Source organism: Dicentrarchus labrax, unplaced genomic scaffold (assembly GCF_905237075.1).
Source record: "Dicentrarchus labrax unplaced genomic scaffold, dlabrax2021, whole genome shotgun sequence".
Taxonomy (NCBI): Eukaryota; Metazoa; Chordata; class Actinopteri; family Moronidae; genus Dicentrarchus; species Dicentrarchus labrax.
In genome coordinates, this window is record NW_026136702.1 from 15,126,239 (window position 1) to 15,147,355 (window position 21,117).

The 21,117-nt window shown below is 41.1% G+C and overlaps 2 protein-coding genes across 5 annotated transcripts in view; one reads left to right on the top strand and one right to left on the bottom strand.

The window, feature by feature from the left end:
- Positions 1–3,261: 3,261 nt before the first annotated feature.
- sparcl2 (SPARC-like 2) lies at positions 3,262–10,772 on the bottom strand. The gene is made up of 9 exons (XM_051420194.1): positions 10,405–10,772; positions 9,860–9,935; positions 9,147–9,219; positions 8,093–8,204; positions 7,723–7,841; positions 7,481–7,635; positions 6,252–6,364; positions 5,128–5,222; positions 3,262–4,265 (listed from the first exon to the last, which is right to left on the bottom strand). Exons 2-9 carry the CDS (start codon positions 9,914–9,916, stop codon positions 4,210–4,212), a joined length of 780 nt encoding a protein of 259 aa, XP_051276154.1. The 5' UTR covers positions 9,917–9,935; positions 10,405–10,772; the 3' UTR covers positions 3,262–4,209.
- A 2,156-nt stretch (positions 10,773–12,928) lies between these two features.
- The window catches only part of ccser2a (coiled-coil serine-rich protein 2a), a 54,105-nt gene continuing 45,916 nt past the window's right edge, over positions 12,929–21,117 (top strand). Inside the window, exon 1 of one of the 4 annotated variants that reach the window (XM_051419870.1) lies at positions 12,929–13,598. The gene's annotated coding sequence lies outside the window, so the exon portion shown is untranslated. Of the gene's footprint in view, positions 13,599–20,833; positions 20,962–21,117 lie in introns of those variants that run through there. The other 3 variants (XM_051419850.1, XM_051419880.1, XM_051419860.1) reach the window with 3 other exon arrangements.

Genomic DNA, 21,117 nt, shown 5'->3' on the forward strand with positions numbered 1-21,117 from the left:
TAACTTTTACCTGTATTAAACTTCTTAGTTACTGGACAAGTTAGACTGCAGCTAAATACCTTATTTTGTTAATATGTCTTGTTTTATATATACATACATATATATATATGTAGGAGGAGTTAGCTTAGTTTAGCACAAAGACTGGAAACAGCTAACTTGGCTACAATCAATGGTAACAAAATCCACGTACCAGCACCTCTAAAGCTCACTCATTAACGCTAATTAATCCGTACACAAACCAAAAAATATAAAAATGTTAATTTGTGGTCTTACAGGACAAGGTCAGGAAGCGACAGATCCAGTCTAGTTGTTTCTTCGTGCTAAGCCTGGCTAACCAGCTGTCGCATCATGTTTACTGTAGCCTACAGACGACTATTCCTATTGCGTTTTCCCTCTCTGCCTAATTTCCTCATCTAAGCCTTTCTATCCTTGATTGTCTTGCTGAAGTAAGGGGAAATTGTTGCATTTGGTCCACTGTGCTCAGTAGCTTGTATTTGATGCCTGGGGCTTGGTTTCAGAGTGAATCCACTTGTCTGTGGAGTTGAAATTAAAAACCTGTGCCCCTGCATGTTACAGTGAGGGCACAATGTAATGAACTGGAAACCTGCCGGACAGCGACGATCTATAAAGTCTCTATACAGGACGGCCATATTGAAGGCTTTATGTCCTCCACCTATAGGTCAAGTGTAGATCTCTAAGGATTGGGGGGGGGCACATTCATATCAACCCAGCCCTCTTATCTCCACACAATGGTGGGCCTCATGTACCATGCTCTCTCTCTCTCCTGAGCGCTTTAATCAATATCATCAGGAAAATAGAAAGAGGCCCGCCACATTGTGTGCAAACTCCCCCCTGTGCGTTCTGTGATGGGGCCTTTTCTCACTCATTCACCAGGTACTTCAGTGTAGGGCTATTGAGGTCGCTCTGAATGGGACCCACTCCACCCAGAGGGAATATTGTCTGACCGCAGGCTAAAATCTGAGAGACCCCCCCTCCCAGCCATACACCCATCCACCCTATCTCCCTTCCTCTCTCTCCCTCTCTCTCTCTCTGCCTACAAAATCACTTCAAAGAAGAATAAAAAATGGCACATGAGCGCTATTAATAAATGTATCACTTCAGTGGCCACAACTGGTCTTTTTTTTTTTCAGTGAGGACCCTTTACTGCGGCTGGACTCTCTTTCAAAGCCACCAGTCTTCCTCTCTGTATCCCTCTCCATTCGCTGGCCCACTTTACAGTCCCTAAGAAGTTCTGAAAGTCGGCAATCTGGCAGAGCGCGATACGCCGGCTGCTTTTGAAGATTGGATGGTGATTAACCTTAGAGAGATTACTGCACATACACAACTTTATGTATGAGCTGCGTTCTTACAACTTTTATGTTGTTTTTTGGGGGGGCGGGGTGATTTGTGAATCATGTTGTAGTCTGTTTCCCTAAGACTTTGGACATCTGTCTGACATCTGCCAGACCTGGAACTGATGCACAGGCTTGGGTGACACACGCTCACAAGCTCTCACACACATCCTCTCTCCATTTCACTGCCATCGTGACTGGCCTGAATATTTCTTTTGATCCCACAGCTCCTCTCCTCTTGTGTTGCCATTTAATAATTTATCGACATTCAGTCACTGGACAAACTCCATCCGCACAGAAAGCGACAGAAAGTGAGAGTAAAAATTTCATTTGGCATAATTGCATGAAAAGGAACTGCAAAACTGGCCTTTTCATCTATTATTGATGTCTGCTTACAAGCCATGCATAATGGAAGGGGCTGTCTTTATGACAACCATGTATTAAATATCATGTTCTGGGGGTCGGGGGGTCTCGTGCTGCCTACTTTGCCTACTCAGTTAGTTGGCTTTGGTACTGAATAATAGCCTGTATGGACAGTGTTGTTAAAGCAAAGAGAGAAATAGGGACTGTGAGAGAAAGCGATAGAGAGAGATTGACAGAGATGAGATGAAATGGGGGGACATGCGGGAGGGTGGGAGGGTGTGTTAGCTGACAACGGGTTAACAGGAATCTTTATTTTTAACAACATGTCATCACCAGCCGCCCATCTGCTCCTGTGCTGTCAGAGTCCCTTGGGAGTGTGTGTGTGTGTGTGTGTGTGTGTGTGTGTGTGTGAGTAAATGTGTGAGAAAGGGAGAGAGGGGGAGATGCAAGCAAGCCATCACAGATCAGATCACTGATCAGCACCCAAAGGAGGAGGAGGAGAGAGAACAAGGTTAGAGAGGTGGGTGGCACACAGATATCTCTCTCCTCTAATATCCAAATGGGCTGCGACAGGGGAAGACAGTAGGAGTGGAAGTGTGTGTGTGGTTGTGTGTGACAGGAAGGTAAAGTAGGATTAGGTGGATCAATCTACAACTGCCCTCTGTGTGTTTGGATGGGGGGATGGAAGGAGGTGGAGATGGTGGTCCAGAGGTAATGAGAGGGAATCTATTAGCACGGAGGAGGGGAGGGGGTATGAAGACACACAAAGAAAAAAGCAGTGGTAAGGAGGAGGAGGGAGGGAGGAGGTGCGTAGGCTATGCTGGACCTCCAGGGGTGGCCCCAGAAGCTCATTTTATTTATTTTTTTCTTATAAAGGGACCAGTCCCTGGGGAAGAAGGGAGCGATTGAGGAGAGATGTTTGTTGGTGGAGGGACCGGGGGCATGGGCATTTGTTTTCAGAGCTTTTTTTACACAGTGGAGAGACGGGACCAACAGCTAGTCGTTCCGCAGGTCACTCATCATTAGCAAATACAGTCCAGTACAGTTAATCTCTCCGCTTTTATTCTTCCCTCATGCCTGTTTTCTTTTTTTTTCCTCCCCCCTCTCACAGTTTAGACTTGTTTTTCACTCCGTACGCCAAGATGAACTGCAGCCCTCCAGTGGTCCACTCTACTTTATCAAAAAGTTTTCAGTGAAAAATCTTAAGGAATGAAAACATCTTGTTTTCATGTTTATGGTGATGCACTTTCTTTCTGCCCGACATGTAGAGCAAGAAGTCTTCGGTCCTTGTTTGCCTCGCGTCTGCACTGAATCTGCATCTCATATTGACTACTGAAATCTCTCCCCCTTTCTTTATCTTCTTTCCCATGTCTCCCCCCCCATCCTTCAGGCATGGTAAATGTGAAGGCTAATTAGTCCAGAGAAACCAGTCATACCCAAAAAAACCACCCTGGGCCACACTCCCATCCTCCTATTGATCTCGTAGCACCAGAAAAACCGCACACACAATTCACGCACAAAACAAACAAACAAGATGCAACAAGAGTTTTTAGAGCAGCATGTATTATAGATGGTGCATACATAGAAAAAGTCAGAAAGCTTGTATTATGTAAGTTTTTTGTCCTTGACAGAGGTCAAGTGTTTTCTAAATATTCTGCATCATGCTCAAAGATGCTATTTACAGAGTCGGCCAGTAAAGGAAATGTTTTGCAGCATCAAAACCTTTTTTCTTGCATTTCCTCTTCTCCTCAGTTCCTCCCGCTTTCTCAGCCATCCCCCCCCCCCACTCTCCGTTCTCAGTCCTTCCCTCATTTCTGATCCATTTTTTATGCATTACTCCATTACTCTCAACTCCCATTTACAGTGCATTACCTCCTCCCATCTTTCACAAACACACTTTCTACTTCTCTCTCCTTCCTTCAGTCACTCAGTTTCCTTCCTTCCCTCCCTCACCCTCCTCCAGTGCATTATCACACTTTCCTCTACTTCTCCCCTTCACCTCCTTTATTATCTCTTTGTCTCTTCTCCGGTCACGTCATCTCATACTAAGCGTTTCTTTTCCCTTTATCTTTACTTCCCATCTAGCTTGTCATTCTGTATACATCACGCTGTCTGTCTGCACTGCTGTCGCCCTCCCTTTTAATTGGTTATTCAAAGCATGCCATGTAATTTGGTACTTAATGTTGCCTCCGCTCTTTTACAACACGAATGTAAAAAATGTCAGCCAATGTAATTAACAATACTGGTCGGTCAGTCTGGCCAGACAATGATTTGTCCCTTTTGAGCGCAGACAAATGCACAGACAATCAGCAGACTCCCAGCATGAGGTGATAAATCACTGAATTACAAGCTGCAATACAAAGTCAAACAGATGAGTGAGCAGTGTGTGGAGATGTCATCCTGTAGCTTTTAAATCAGAGAACTGTGGTGATGTTGTCTTCAGCGTGTTCTTTACAGTACAAAGACACGCAGGAGTTCATGGCTGTTTTTCATGTCAAAGGACGTTCTCTTTGATTGTAGGACACAGCTTTCGGGAACCCATTCTCACTGCTGTGGATAAAACAAAAAAAGTTAATTTGGTGTATATAATATATATAACTTAATGGTTAATGGTCTTTAATTATTGTCTAAAAACATGCAATTTTATTGAAGGGATTCTCTGTGGAAGCAAATAATGACCATAAAGATTTTAATTTTATATGAAATATTTCACATCAAAAACCATCTATCCAAATATACAGTATGTGGTCAGTAACAGTCAATATCAAGTTGTGCAATTTCTAGCATATATTGTATATTTTTAGGGTTCACAAAGAAATATGTTATTTTAAAAAATCTGGTTGCTGATCAGAATTTCTTAAATTGTAATGTCTGATTATCTGACTAAAATTTGAGATAAGAAATTCAGATCTGAACATCCGTGATAGCAAGGATGAACAGCCAAGCCTGAATCATTTTTACTTGTCATGACAAGCAAAATGGTTGACTGTTGTCCAGGGGGAACTCCAGGTCTGGGAAAATAATATCCAGCGCTCTGCCACTGCATCTATTTCATCCATTCTGTTTTTAATTTGCTTATCTGAAGTCCACCAACGTTATGGATGTACAATACTAAATTGCCCTCTTAATGAATGAGTTTAATCATCATCCAGGAAATTATTATTATCTATTATTTGTATAGCTTGAAGCAAAATGAAATGGAATAATTATGGAGGAACATGTATCATAAAGTATCCTGTTAAGCTGGAAGAAGTAGAAGGACCTTTGCTTTAACTGCAAAAAATACAGAAGACTACTTTTAATCTGGGCTTTTTAGAAACAGTAAGTGATTTTAAGTAGCCTATAACCTTCATCACCCTCTATCTGTGACCATGAAGAATTATAGCAACATCGGGCAAAAGTTGTGACTAACACATGAAATGGTAGAACCAGGCCTCAGAGCGATCCACCAGACAGGTTGTCCACTCTTGCAGGGTCACCTTCCTGTTCCTGTTACGGTCACATGACCTGCAAACACAGCACAGTATAACATATGGTGACCTCATAACATGGCACTGCCAGACAACAGAGCAATTTCAGAAACACATGCATTCACTTACAGAGCTAATAGAGCCACACAGAGATGGTATACATCCATAGGTATAGAAACAACTGCACTGGGGCTCATCAACAGCCATTGTCTTTCAGTTCACCCTGCAGCGTTATCTCTGAAGGGTACTCCTTCAATTTGTGTTAATCCATGGGCAGCGGAAGACACAGCGGGTAATAAACATTATCATTGCTGGGAATGGCTTGACATTGACACAGCCAGCCATACTCCCACAAAACCTGTCACTGCAGACTGACAGAGAAAAGGGGGGTTGGGTGGGAGAATAGATGGTGGAGAAAGGGAAAGAGATGGAAGGATTAAAGAATGAGACAAGAGTTAAATCGAGGGAGGGGTTGACAGAGAGGTAGGCTAATTCTGTTTGTCGGAAAGGAAAGAAGGAAGCACAGAAGGGGGAAAAGAAGTGCATCAACATGGAGGAGGAGTAAGATGATGGAGAGGTGGTGTGGTCATGAGATCGGAGGGGAGGACACAGGAAGAGGGTATTGGCATGGAGGATGCATGGATAGATGGCATGCAGAGAGAACAGCATGGTGGGAGGTGCAACTTGGTCACAGAGCGGGGGCGAAATGCATCTCGGTGTGACATTTTTAACCCTTGGTGTTTCAGTAATTAGCTGAAAAATAACATATTGTGAGAGACAGAAGGTTCACATTATGAAGCTTTGCTTGACATGAGGTGATGAACATAGTGAGCAACACTGTTGTTACCTCATCGACCACCCAGTTACCTTATGGTAAGGAAGATTTTTCCTACTTATCAAATAGGCCATGTAATCAGTAATGAGTTTTTTTTCTCTCCCATACTCCTGGCTTCCTGCAAATACATGCAACACTAAAGCTGAATCAGGGGTTAATGATCATTAGTTAATGACATGCTAAAATCTTGGAAGCAGCCCTGTTGCATTGGCTGCTGGAAGTGGCACTGACTGAAAGAATGGTGTGGCACAGTGCTCCAGTGGCATCCTCTTGTAACGCAGCTTCCTCAGGTCCCTGCGGCTCAACTTGCCATCTTTGTTCTTGTCCAGTATGGTAAATCTTTGCTAAAGAGAGAGAGAGGGAGAGAGGCAAAGGTGGAAAAGAAGCATTTATATTTTATTTATAAAATGAATTAAATAAACATGCATTGTGCGCCATGCTTGCAGCGTGGGTCTAGGGGTGGCAATGCTGGTAAGTCAATTAGTCCCCCCACAATTGGATGGATTGCTTTGGAATTTGCCGCAGACACTCAAGGTCTTCTGAGGATGAATCCTAATCAATTGTGTGACCCTGAGTTTTCATCTAGCCCCATCAGGTCAATATTTCCATTTGTTTAAAGCCATATACCTGCAAAACTGACACCATCAGCATCAGCTGAACTTTTTCTTTAGTGCTAATTAAATGTAAGCATGCTAACACACTCAACTTAATGGTCAACATGGTAAACAGAAACACGTTTGCATCGTTAGCACGCTGATGTGAGCATTTAGCTCACCCAAGAACAACATAACATGCATGGCTGTAGAATCTTGCTTTTGAATCTTACATTAATGAAAGACAAAATCTTTGAGATGTAGGTACCACAAAAATAGTTTTATTCCAAAACACAGTATATCATTTTTCATATCATTAAAAAAAATCTTCTTAATTCATTTTCAGCCATGAGGTCAAGGTGGCTGGCGGGAGGATATTAAGTTATCCCTCCATTCACCATCTTATTGAATAATTTAGTGATTATTGACCAAATCCTATTTATACATGGTGTTCTTGAGAGCCCCTGTCTCATTCTGTGGACGACCACACCACAAGCAACACAAGAACATTCCACTTAAAGTAGGTTGTTAACATCGATTTCTCGCCAGACAGTCCTTGAAACGCAGTTTGTATACCAGAACGATGATGGTGTCTGGTGTCAAAAACAACTTTATGTTGAGTGTTAGATTACACTAGGAGTGAAAGTGATCCCTTGGTATATTTTTCTTCCGGCTATAGTTTCTTTAGCATCACAATTGCCCATGGATATTGATTTCATTTGTATCATCATCATTAGCTGAGGTCATTGTAGATCATAAATCATTTTTTGTTTACTGCTCCACAATCATCCTCTCCCCTTGGATGCACATTTTGGCTTCTGTCAGTCTGCATGCTTAGGCTCACTCTAAGTGTGAAGTTTTAGCTACCTGTGCTAGTTGTGTCCTCTGGGCGTGGCTGAGACAGTTCTGGGGCGGGGCAGCAGGTGCGTAGGATTCCCCCATACGACTCAGGAGCAGAAACCAGTCCAGGAGACGATATGGAAACTGGCTCAACTCCTCCTCAGTGCATTTAGCCTTGGGGACTGATCAAGAATGGTAACAGAGCTCATTTGGCAGGCAGTAGTGCGCAGTGGAAATAGTGTGTAATATCTAATGCTGTGTGTGTTTACCCAGACAGGGTCCTGTGTGAGCCAGCCCAGTGCGGCGTCTCTTTCTGCAGGCTTCTTTATGCAGCAAACACTCATTCCCATAGGTCCTTCCCAGAACACTGCACACTGGTGCCCTCTGCCTGATTGCATGAGCCATTGCCCATATGCAAAACTATATGTGAGGATGGATCACACAACGTGCACAGCTGGATTACAGTACAGCGTTACTTTAGGATTCTTTTAGGTTTATTGTTTTATAATGGGTATTATTAACAAATCCAAAGACAGTGAATAATTAACTTTTAAAGGATACATTAGAGTACATTTGCTGGTCAAAAACAGAAAATTATAACAATCCTAAACAGACAAACAGTTTAAATGGATTATTTACCGTGGACAGGATTGTGGACAAACACACTTGGGGATGAGGACTCCATTTTCCCGAACCACCTGACACCAAGATCCCACCGGACTATGGCATTTCAGCAGCTCACAAAGCTTTTCTGAAACATGAAGGAACGACAACCAACCTTCAGTTTTTACTGGTTTGACGTGTGTTTTCTTTGTCTGATTACAGGCCTGTTCTGATGGCCTCTTATTCCGCTTTCAGTACTGATTAAAGGTGTTTTAGATCAGAGCAACACATAAAATGTGTCATAAGGGTCTATTTAAGATGATGAAATGTTAGAGTGGTGAATAAAAAAAGAGGAAAATGTAAAGCAAATGAATGATGGCAGGACAATGAATGATATAATAACCACATTTCAATCATTGCTACACATTCAGTTCTTCGTCCAAGACGCCATGTTGTGCACATAAGTGACCCAAATTGGAAAGACATGCGCAAAGTAATAATTGTACACATGATTCTCTGCTGATTCTTCACTATACATGTTAATATAGTTGTCTTGTACATTCTTGTCAGTTTTGAATTGATTAGTTATCAGCTGTGTAAACAATTATATGACCTTTTTCATCACTTGATGTGGCAAAAAATTATTTGCAAATTGGACTTTGGAAAGAAAGCAAATACCCTTAAATGGAACTTATTAACTTATTAACTTGTCCAAAAAGATATAAAATTGACATGCAGTCTGAAAGGCTATGTTCACACTGCAGGCACAATTCAGAATTCTTTCGCCACAGTGTGAACAACACAAATCATAAAGAATCTGATCCTTTCAATTCTGATTTGGGACACTTTTATATGTGGGCCAAATTAGATACAATTTCCCAATGTGACCTCAGTGTGAACAGTCACACCAATGTAATTAATGTGACTTTTACATTTCTTCATGAACGCTTGTCATGCAAGTCACTTCAGGATTGTACGTTGTTCACACTGGAAACTGATCTGAGGAAATAAATCTGTTGAGTGTTCAGGCTTGCAGGGTGAATGTAGCCAAAATGGCATTCCTCTAATGTACTCAACATTAAAGTCTTACCTGGCTCTACTCTGCCAATATATGGTCTCAGGCTCTCCTCAGCTTGTCTCTGTTTGCGCTGGGCTCTGCTTCCCTGACCCCCCCACAAACACACACACACACACACACACACAAACACACAGTTGCAGTTTTCTGATATCATGTTTGTAGTCAGAACTGACGGGAGGAAAGGATCATATGTTTTTTTTTCATCTCATTCCAGATGCATGCGCTATACTCAGGTATAAACTTGTCTTTCATTGTAAACCTAAGTGATAAAAAAAACATTGCATGAAACCACAATGAAAATGGTATGTGTTCTCTTTCATATCCATCTCCCCTTCCAATTTCCAGAAACTTTGTAGTTGGCGCCAGGTCCACATCTGCCCCCAAAATCTTCCCAGATTATATGGGAAACAGGTGCAATGCTGACCCAAAATACTGGAGCCACACTTCCATTACTCAGAAACTGCTGTTTTAACACCTATCACAAAACAATCCTGATGATGACTGGGACAGAAAACAGGAGGTGAGGGAAGACTATGTTCAACAACTATCTTACAAAATATCCTTTTACATTTGTTTACAGTTGCAACCCTCATCATGAACAATTCTCAGATCATAATAATAATAATAATAACAATATGATCATCATTTTTATTCAGGTTAGTGCCCACCATCTTTGTAGTTTATAATGAATCTTCAGCATTATTGTTGTGAGAAGTTAGACTCACCATTGCTTTACAAATGTGAAGACTCAGCAGCAGAAACAAGGCAAAGGTCAGGTTCATGGCTGAAACATCCAGTGGGCTAGAAGAGGAAAATGACAAAATATTTAACTAATTCATCTTGCAAACAGCTGTGGTTGCAATCTCAATCTCAACATAAGACTTAAAAACCCTACATATTTGTATCTGTTTCCAGTAGCAGCATCCCTCTACCTCCACATTCCTTGCTATCGATCACATTTGATTTAAAATATAGAAAATAATTATCACTAAAGGACAGGATCAGTTTACCCACATCATGCTTTGTTAAAAGGCGTATTTTTCTCTTCTTTCTCCTGTGGTGTCCTTTACAGAATATTTCTAGTCATTCCGTTAATAGCAGGAAACAATGCAGCTCATTGAGTCTCAAGAAAACAATTATTTTCCATCACAGAGGAAACTGTGGGTTGAATTACACTGAGAGGACATTCAGCTTTCAGTTGAGGAAGTTATTACAGTCTAACAAGTCATTTTCTATCCCCCTGGCTGCTTGCAAAAAAACCCAATCTTACCTCTGTCACTCCTTTTTTCTGTTGTTATTCCCTTGTTAGTGTTCTCCTTCTTTTCCTTGTTGCCAGATACCTTTTTCTCTCCGTCTCACCGGCTCCTATGAGGTTGGGTTCTTTTTACAGCCCTCTTCAGCAGTCTTCACTTTTTCTTTTCATTTGATCCATCTTTCTTTTTTTTTTTATAACATTCTTGCCTTATCCAACCCCACCTCTCTGCTCTTCCCTGTCTGTCTGACTTTCCTACCTTCACATTAAGCTTCTTGTTGATTGCAGCTGAGTGCACAGGTATCTGAACTCAGTGTTACTTTATGAGATTGTGCAGTTGAATGTTGCTGAGATGGAATATGGTGGAAAAGTACAGGAGAACTGTACTTACTGAGAGAGTTAAAGGGGATGAGTTTTTTCGGGGAAGTGGAGTGGTTTTTGAAGTTGGCACTGGTCCACAGGAAGATTTACAAGCCGGAGAGAACATATGGTGGCACTTCTTCTCGCTCTGACACTCATCTCTCTCTCTCTCTCTCTCTCTCTCTCTCTCTCTCTCTCTCTCTGAATTTCTCAAATTCAAACTCCCTTCGTATTTCAAACACACACATAGACACGCAAACAGGCACTCAAAAGGCAAAATAGAATAAATGTATGTAGAGGAAGGACACCTCTGAAAATATGATCCGTCAAAGGCAATAATAGGGAAAAGGCTGCTCTCTGGTGGTTATGTTGGTCAATAACAGGTTCACTGCACATATTCTGCTGGCTGAAAGGTAAAACCACAAATGGTATTTTAAATCTGTCAGTCTGTTGTTGTTTTTTCCCCTTTAAGGGAGGCCCTCATTTTAGGAACACTTTTGGTTTCAGAGTTGGCTTTTTGACTCAGTTTCCTTTTAAAATATTTAATAAAACCATGCTTTAAAAACTTCCCCTGGCTAAGCTCTTCTCATTGTACGGAAGAAGCACTGAATATTAAATTGAGGAGAAAACACAATTAAAAAAACATGAACGAGTAAAACCTAAAAAAAATAATAAAATAAATATATCCATGATAAAAAAAAACAGCATTCAGCCTTTTGGTAAAGTTGCATATTTGTTAGTGTTCTGTTTGTGGTGATTAAGGGTAACTTTGGCGAGGCTACACTGCAACTTCCCCAGGGCCCTAGACCCTCAGGGGCACTAAACCCCATAGACTGTGTATATTAGATGCGAACATACACCAAAAATACAATACCAGCTAAATTGATTTCAGCCTTAAGGCAGGTATTGTTTTATTACCTGCCTTAACCACCTGTCTTGTAAAGGTCCCTGAGACCACAAACAGGGGTCAATATTGGCCCTGGGCTTTTTACAAGGGGGCCCCATGGGATGATTCATCTGATTTAGGTAGATTTTAAACAGATTATATAGGAATGCTTTATTAGATTACCCTAACTGTAAAACCAGGATAAATTGACCTACCCGAAAGAGCCATGCTTTTTTGTCATGAATAAATATTACAACATTACCACCAACAACATAATGCTATTGGATGATCACTGGGTGACTGCATAGTAACCATAAAATAGAGCACTAATAACTGACTAATAAATGCTTAAAATGGGACTTTGTACAACAACTGAAGGCGAGACACAAACTAACTTTTTTTTAATAAATTTTTTTTTTGAGAACTCATGAGTCTGTAATTTCTAACACAGCATATTTCAGTTTTTTAGGAGTATATACCAAAATGATAGCCACCTTAAAGCAGGTCCTGCTCCTCCTACCTTGCTTTATTATGCCTACTTATTGTCACAACAATAAATACGCAGTTACCCCAATAAGCTGCAAATAAACAAGCAGCCTATTTATTGTCACAATTGTAAACAGGCTGCTACAACTTTAGGCACCCCTTTCTAACATGGCATATTTAATTTCAACCACATCTCTATAAAAAGCTGTATATAGTGTACAAAGAACTCTCATTCTCTTATTCTATTTTCATTATATCTGATATATATATTTGTCTATTCCATTTTTATTAAATGTGTATTTTCTGTTGTGTATCTGGAGCTGCTGTAGTGAGAGAGTTTCCCCAGTGTAGGATCAATAAAGTCTATCTTATCTTATATTAAATGTTTTCCCCATTAATAGCTGATACCTGGCATTATATGTGTTGTAAACCCTTTACACTGCTAGACCTAATAACTAGTTCTAACTAGTGATAACTAATAACTAACTATCAGTGCTGCTGCTGGCTATACCAAACATGACGTAATAACGTTAGTGCTGTGTGGTGAGTACTCTCACGTGCACCGAGTACCACACCACCACACGCCTCATTATGGTCTGACGTCACATCAAGGGCTCGCGGGAAGGCTGCAGCCACTTTAAAAGCTAGTTTGCTTTCGGTGACCGGAGCTACGATTTCTGAAAAACAACAACAACAAAAAACAAAACGCTCTAAAAAGCTAATGAAATGAATACTAAAGCTACAGATAACGTCTTAAGTAGCACACAGATGTAGACGAACAAACACTTGGAGGTCAGCCTGCAGTGTCGCCCTTTGAGACCCAGGTGACATCTCCACGCTCCGCCCAGCTGGAAGCGAGAGGACGGTGTCGGAATGATAAACTGCTTTTGGGAAGTCGGTCGGTGCTGTGTGGTTGCCTGCTGTGGGTGACTTTGTTTACAAGACTAGGTGTTGTTTTGTATCGGGGTTTCACGTTATTTACATGGTCGGAGTTTGTTTACGTTCGGCCGTACGGACTGTGTTTTCCCCCCTCGGTGGTGCTCGGTATCGTCGGGGCTGACACCGTGACACTTTAAAGTAGCGGCTCAGTGATACAGTCGCCTCGGGCTGTTTCTAATGGAGAAGTGGGAGTAACGTTACTTCGGGGACATTTGAGGAATTCCCAACACTTTGCGGTTTTCCAGTGAACTCGTCTTAATTGCTATAAGACTCAATCTCGTTGATTCGGTTGGTATCGATACAGAAGATTATATGAAGATTTTCATTGAACTTGTGCAGCATAGTGACTGTTGGCTACGGGCTAGCTCTCACTTCATGAATGAATCGTACAAATAGTGTTTATAAACGGAAAGTGAAAGACAACCTCTGCTCGGCCGCTTACTTTACAACATGTTGTTATCAAGTACAGGACGACGAACAAGTGAACTGTTTGCTGACCCACCTTTAAGGCTGTAAATATGCTTCTAACGGCATAACTCAGGTAAGTGCAATGATATTGTACATGTATCCGGTTATATAGGTGCTGTTACTATTGTAAAATGATTGGAAAACAGTGAAAGTTACAGTGTTAGCAATATTGGCTGCATTTATATTGTATTTAATCTCTTTATATCTCTGATTGTGTATGTGTGGATACAGAACATGGTAGCTACACATATATATATTTTTAATTAAACTGATGAAGACAACCCAAAACAGCCTTTAATAAGGTTGCCAGTATAGTCTTTCTCTGTGCTGCCCAGTGAGGCAGAAGAGGCCACATCACCCCCCACAGCCATAACATGCCCTGCAAAGAGTCACTGTACTTGTAATGAGGATGACCAGGCCTTTATCTAATAAGCATATGAAAAGTAACTTATTATATAACAAATGATTACAAGAAACTGTGCACACTGATCTCAGTATGTAGTAATTGGAGTTTTGGTTGACATATGTCTCACCATGTCTCTCTGTATGGCTCAATAGTTGAAGGGAACTCAGTCTTGTTTGAGATTCACCTCTCAGATGTATACATGTCAGGATTGAAGGGTAACTGAAGATGACTCGTGCCTTCGTTCTTCATTCTCAGACAGGAGTTCAAATTTAACCGGGGTTTTTATACCATGCAGTGCAGCCTCACATATTCATATTTTTATACCACTACTTAAGTTGCTGTCAGTCAAGTCTCGTAAATATGTGTGTGTGTGTGTGTGTGTGTGTGTGTGTGTGTGTGCCATTTTAGGCTGTGATCTATTACAGCCCAGACAGTGCAAAGCGCCATGGCATCAACACGCCAGTACACATTAGGATAAGGCATGACTGATTGCCCCTTAGTGTAAGTGAGATGGGCACTCCCCTGGTGCTCCAGTGTTTGGGTGGAGTTGCATTTATGCACGCACACACCACGCCAATCCATGTGTGTGTTCTTCAGACACCTGTTGGCATAGGTCCTGGAGCGCCACCTTGGCTGAGGGTGTGTTTACAATCTGATTCCCCCCAACAACAGCTGAATGTCGCCACTGTGTGCCTGGCTGCCGAAGACCCCCCAAATTGCAGTTCAATATATGTGAGGGTTTTTCCAGACTGCGTCTCTGTTGTCTGCCTGTCTTCATGTGTGCCCCTAACCGTCAGGATCAGTGTGCTATGTGTGTAGATACACATTATACACATTTCGCTGTGCATAGCGGTCATTCCAAGACACTGTAAGGCCCCTTAAGGTGATGAAAGGGCCAACAGATAAGATGTTGAAGAGAAGAAGAAGTTAGAAGCAACTGTTTATAGCACAGAAAAGTGTTGAGTCACTTCTATAAAAATGGCAGAAATCACAGACTGAGGGAGTCAGTGTAGAGCAAGGTGAGCATTAAACAGCTCTTGTTCTCTCCTCTGTTTCCTCTTACTCTTTGTTTGCATACACTTGTGAAGGATCTAATGGCTGTGTATGTAAAAGGCCCAGAGATGAGGTCATTCAGGATAATTCATTGTGGTTATAGTTTTGCACGTGTCTTTATGTGTGTGTTGTGGTGTTTGTGCTCAGAGCCGAGCGACTTGATTTGACTTTGACTTTCCTCTGATCCTCCTTGCCCTCTTCTCTCCCTGTATGTGGCCTATCATTAGAGCTATACTTAGCCACGCTTATCAGTTCTGTCATTCCCTTGGTAAGACCACAGATGTTTAAGGGCTTGGAATAGCTCAGTGTGTAGCAGAGTGGAGATACAGGAGCTCAGATGCACTGACACAGGGTCAGAAATTGACAGACACTTAAAAACAGGCGAGGTTATAGCCTGAGGTAGTTTAAATGGCAGTGATTAAAAATGTTGATTTATACTACAGCATCATGAGGACATATACAAATAATAAGTATATGTTGAAAAAAGAAAAATTAAAGCTAGTGAAAGTGTAACATTTAAGTACTTTGACAACATTTTTTTGTAATCGATTTACTATTGCCTAATATGCACTGTGATATCTGGCACCATTTGTAACTCTAGATTGTATAACTTTTCCGTTCAATACTTTAAAGCAGTGTTGTTATGGGATGGGCTGGGGAGTGTTTTTGTCAGTGTACCAGTCCCTCTGTTCTTTCCCTCCGAACAGAGTGTTTGCACAGGTGTCATTATAAACACAATGCAGGGTGGCAGAAGCAGATGTGTGTCATTATTGGCTTGACAATGGCATTTTTTTCAAGGTACAGTGAGCAGTTGCTGAAATCTTTTACCCAATGGAATAGGCTTGTTTCACAGCAGACATTTTGACTTATAATAATGACACGGGTTAACTAATAACATTAACATGTTCTATGAAAGAGTCTCAGTTAAACATGACAGTGAAACTGAAGCTCCATTCATTTTATGATTTACATCTGTTCTTTTCTACTGTGACGTGTCAAAATGTCTTCTGTAAAATAAGGTTTGTAGTTGGTATATGGCATATGAAAGGCTTCAGCTTTGTTAATACACCCTTTTCACAGCAACCATTTTGACATGAAATAGGGTAAACACAGGTGTTACAGATGGTACTAATAAGTATTGTGTTTCCTTCAGGCTCCTTCAGGGAGCTGCTATTGTGTATGTTGGCTCACTGGACAGACTGTATGACACTAAATGGAGCAGAACCTTCATTAGTATAATTGTTTACCCTACTATTTCATGTCAAAATGGCTGCTGTGAAAGAGGTCTATAATGTGCATAATCTGGTGTCTCACTTTGGTTGATTAGACCTCTTTTCTAAACTGCGTTGGCCTGCACACAGACTGTCCTTGATTGATCTTCCAACTTCCAGCTCCGCCCAATGTCTACCTCAGCAGAAGCCTACTTGGCTATTACATAAAAACACCTGTGTGAGCGTGCAGGGCTTTCAAGTAGAAACAAATGAGAGAAAAGGATAATACATATATATATACACACACATCAAGCAGATAAAAATGAGCACTTACGTCACAAATTAATTTCCTGTCATTGTCGTTGTTATTGTCAGTACTGTATATGATGTTTAAACTGCATGCTGTTCCTATATTAAGAGCAGCAGCATGGCATATTCATTACATGCCTCACCAGGTGTCTGCACTTGCCAGCATGTCAGCTGTCATTGTGGATCATATGAGTTTATATATGTAGTGTATGCTCCTGCCTCATCAAGTTCCACTGTCTCTCTTTAGCCTCAGGTAATGTAAGTGCATTAAGCTTGCACTACCAAGCAGGCTGCTGGATCACTCTCCTGAAGACCTTTACCTCTCATTCAATAATCCCTCAAGGCTTTGAGTCATGTGATATAATAGAGTCTTTAAGGCCTAAGGACAATGAAGGAGCTGGAGACTACGAGCTGGGTTTTCATGGTGAAACTTTGCTTTCAACATCTCTGCACTAACACTGCTGAGTCACTCTCAACCACCACATGCGACCTGCTGAAATCTGCATGCATCTGTTCAAAATAGCTGTTTTTCTCGGACATGATGGCTTGTTTCCAGAGCACTGCCCAGTTAATAAAAGATGTCTGAGTGTCTTTGTTCTCATGTTACTTTACCAGTTTCGTTTTGGCACATCGCCTCTTTTTGGTCACTGAGTAGTGGTATATCATTGTCACTCCTAAACTTCCATTTCACCCAGGATAACATAGGGTCTTTCATGTGACACACCAGTAAAGTTTAAGCTCTGAATCTGATGGCTGAGGTGCTGTGAGGCTGTAGTGACTGTATTGTCCTTTTCAGAGGCAAAAACAAATGCTGTCCCCAAATGTCAGCCTATGCGGTCACCTGCACAGACATGAAGTTTATATGCAAATACTGTGTTTGCATGTCTGACTCAAGTGCAGTATCTTTTCCCCAGCAGCCATTTTGACATGAAATAGTAAGGTAAACACAGGTGTTACCAAAAATACTTATTAAGGTTCAGTTTCATTTTAGTGTAGAGACACTGGTGAGACACCGTGCACAATAGCATCATGGTAGACCTGGATGGAATGGAGCCTTAATTAGTATCAGCTACGTTTGGCGTACTAATTCATGTCAACATGGTCTTTCTGTGTTCAAAGCAGTTTACACAGCAGGGGTATATCTAGCCACAATCACCACCAATGAGTAATCAGTCAGTTTATCCAAGAAGGCTCCTGAGGTGAATAGAAAGCTTACTCTATTGTATGAGACGCTCTTTTGGATAGGTTCCCCTCTAGTTTCATCAGTTGACCTAATAACTCTAAACCCTGTGAAAAATTGGCTACAAAGGCATGGCATTTGATGGATGTTAACCACCAACTGTGACCTTATTTGATGTGATGAGGCCTTGTTCTCCCTGGCCTCATAAGATATTGCTTGCCAGTTACTGTACAAAATTGTGCTGCCTTAGGAAATAGTAGAGATTGGGGGAAGCGTTTGTTAAGAGAGACAGCCTGATAGTGAATGGAAAGGAAGGAGGCACAGGAAAAGATGGAAGTTGGGCAGAGAGGAAGTTGACCTAATAGCAGTGTATTGTCCATTCACAGAGGACAAATCCAATAGGAACATGGCCTATTAAAAGCTCACAATGTTTCATATTTCTTATCCAAGACTCGGTGTCATGGAATGCATTAATGTCCATTCTCTGACCTCTCAGGACAGGCCTGTGTTTTGCATTATACCATGCTGATAAGGAGTGAGTTAGAAAAAAAACAAATGCACAGTTAAACAGCACAGTGGGTAGATAAGCTGAAGATTTAAATTAGTTTTTAAATGAACTCACATGTCAGTGTGAAGAAAAATTGTTGCAGCAGAGAAAGTGATCTCATTGTTCCGGTATCAAAGAAAAGCATGATCGAAGCCATGTGGTTGCTGAAATAGTTATGAATGTGACCCTGAGTCCTAGTTGTTGTGTTAGTGTTTGTGTGTGTGGTGCATTAATCATGTAAGAAAACATGTTTATACAGGATTTATCTTTTATTTAAGGGGGTGTAACAGCAGTGTATAATCCTTCACATGTAATTTGTGATTAAAACCGTCACACTCGTGTGAAATGTGATATGCTTCTTAAAAATGTGCTTTTAGGGTTCACTTAGTGTTCATCTCATCAAGCAATTATTTTCACTGAAGCTTTGAACAGACTTTTTTTCCTATCATATCTGACATCATACAGAGAAATTAACTGTGCATTCACAGCAGTATAACTTACTGCCTGTGTGTTGTTGATATAAATTACATTAAAAAGTCTTTATAACCGTTGGCTGTTGGTTTTACAAGTGGAGCAGGAGTAAGCTAATTTTATACATTTTTTATATTATATGGATTATATGTGATTCCCAATAATGTGAAAGGGCTTGCACTGCTGTTCCCAATGAGAACCAACATCCCACTTTGAAGGCCTATGCAGCTCTCACCCACTTTCAACTTACTTGACCAACAAATGAATACCGGTTTACATAAGAACAGCATATAATAGCTGATAGCTGAAGGAAGGAATGATAGGCAAAGAAAGTCAAACATATAGGAAATCAAAGAGACTTGTAGTTATCTCAGGAGTTGGCAGATCATACCAGGGCTAAAATGCCGATGAATATTGGACATTTGACTTGTAGCCAGAAAGAGGAGTCCTCTTTAAAACTATTTTTTTTTTTACATGTTAGCTATAAAGTAAAGGCTTGCAAAAAAGGTGGCAGTAGATCAAAACTTCTCTGCTCATCTGATTTAGCACCAAAATAAACCATTGCTGGTCGTTTGCTACACAAATTGATCAAAACACAAGTGATGTAATAACTTTATTACAAAAGGCCAACCCTCTTATTAAGCTAATTAACATTACATCACATTCCTTTAAGACTGTGGCCCACCCTTCCTTCTGCTCCCATCTACATAAACGACTCTAATGACCTTGCTGACAGCGACTGACACCTGTGCTGTTGCCTGGCTACACTTCATCAGCCTTTCTAGCCCTTGTGGCCAATAAGAAGGTTGGGAATTAAATGGGACTATCAAATGCACCGCAGTCTTCTCACTGTGATTGTTCAAGTGAAGTTCATATATGTGAGAGAGAACAGATACTCACATGTCTGTCTATGCGTGCCATACACACGCACATGCACACTAAAAACTGTGAATGATAAAGCAGAGAGAGAGAGAGAGGTGGTGTTAGGAGGGATGTGATTATGGTGATGGGAGTGTGGACAATAATTAGATTTATATAAGTCCTGCCAAGACTTCTGCTCAGCATCACACCTCAGAAAGAACTGAGGATATTTCAGTGTCGTGACTAGTCAGTAGAATGACTCATTTTGGTACAGACTTTTTGTCGCTACCTTGCTTCTCTGTATATATCCTTAATAAATGTAGCACCACAAAATCCTTTCTTTCCACCAAATACACCAATATAACAACACTGATGTAGGTTAGCTGATTTTTAATGAGGCTTGTTAATAGAAACATGATATGAAACAATATACAAGCTAAAGTAGTCCTTAGAAACAACCTTGTGTTTTAGCCTGTATTGTGGGTTGGGTCAGACTCCATGCTGTGATTTATCAAGGCTTGTGACACTTATAAACAGGGGATATTGAGGAACTGGCATTGCTTGTATGGTTTTTACTGCTGGCACTTAACAGAAATCGGTTGACTGAGTGGTACCAGTGTGCTGTCAACCATGAAATGAGCAGGGGAAATTGAATTCACACTCAATCTTTAAGAGAACCACAACAAATCCCCCTATACTGAAAAGGTGACTGGCTCTTCGTGTGCAGCTGAGTGCTAGGTCGGATCTGCTTCCCTTTATTATCCCCTCTGGTGATCTCATGACTTTATAGGGCGGCAGCATGTGCACTGAAAATTGCTACTTTAACTTGTAAATACATTTTCTTGTGTAAGGGGGATTATGTGGTTTTAGTCTTTAGACTTTGTGCCATATTGTGGTACAGCTACAGACGATCTATTTTGTACTAGAAATTGGCCCTTGTAATGTTTTTCTTTACTTCTTTTGGTGTATTTTCCAAAATGCATAATTTCTCCTCTCATCTCCTCTTGCAGCACACTGAGTAGGGCTCCTAAAAGATGCCCTATCAAATATTTAACGCACCCATGAAGGCTCTGTTGTCTCCACCCACACACCCGTCGGCACACACCACTCACGTCACATTACACACACACACACACACACACACACACACACACACACACACACACACACACACGACAGGCACACATGCAAGGAGAGAGCCAGCAGTCAGATCAACCTCTGAAGAGCGTCTTCCTGTTCCTGTGCTCTACTCTTTTGAGTGCTGCCTTACTTTCAGTTTAGATGATGGAGGAAACAAAGTGCAGAGTGACTTGGCAGGGTGTAGCTCTTATCTTAATGCTTGACTCTGGGATGGAAGTGATTGGACTAGTCGACATACTGTAAATTCACTGAGTTAAGGTAATATTTTCTGATCTACTTTTTTGAAGCAAATTGACAGAAAAAATGGTGATTCCCACTGCAAGATGGATTTATGTGATGATGATGTTGTGTTTATATGCGTCTGTGCTTGTGGTGATCCAGTATAATACAACATGCAAGTGTGTATACACTGTG

Bases quoted from the DNA above. Each gene is read 5' to 3' on its own strand.
- sparcl2 (XM_051420194.1), bottom strand. From the start codon at position 9,916: ATGAACCTGACCTTTGCCTTGTTTCTGCTGCTGAGTCTTCACATTTGT. The intron at 8,205-9,146 runs GTAAGACTTTAA...TTCATGTTTCAG, and splicing joins TATTGGCAGAGTAGAGCCAG to AAAAGCTTTGTGAGCTGCTG. The intron at 7,842-8,092 runs GTAAATAATCCA...TCATGCAATCAG, and splicing joins TGTCCACAATCCTGTCCACG to GCAGAGGGCACCAGTGTGCA.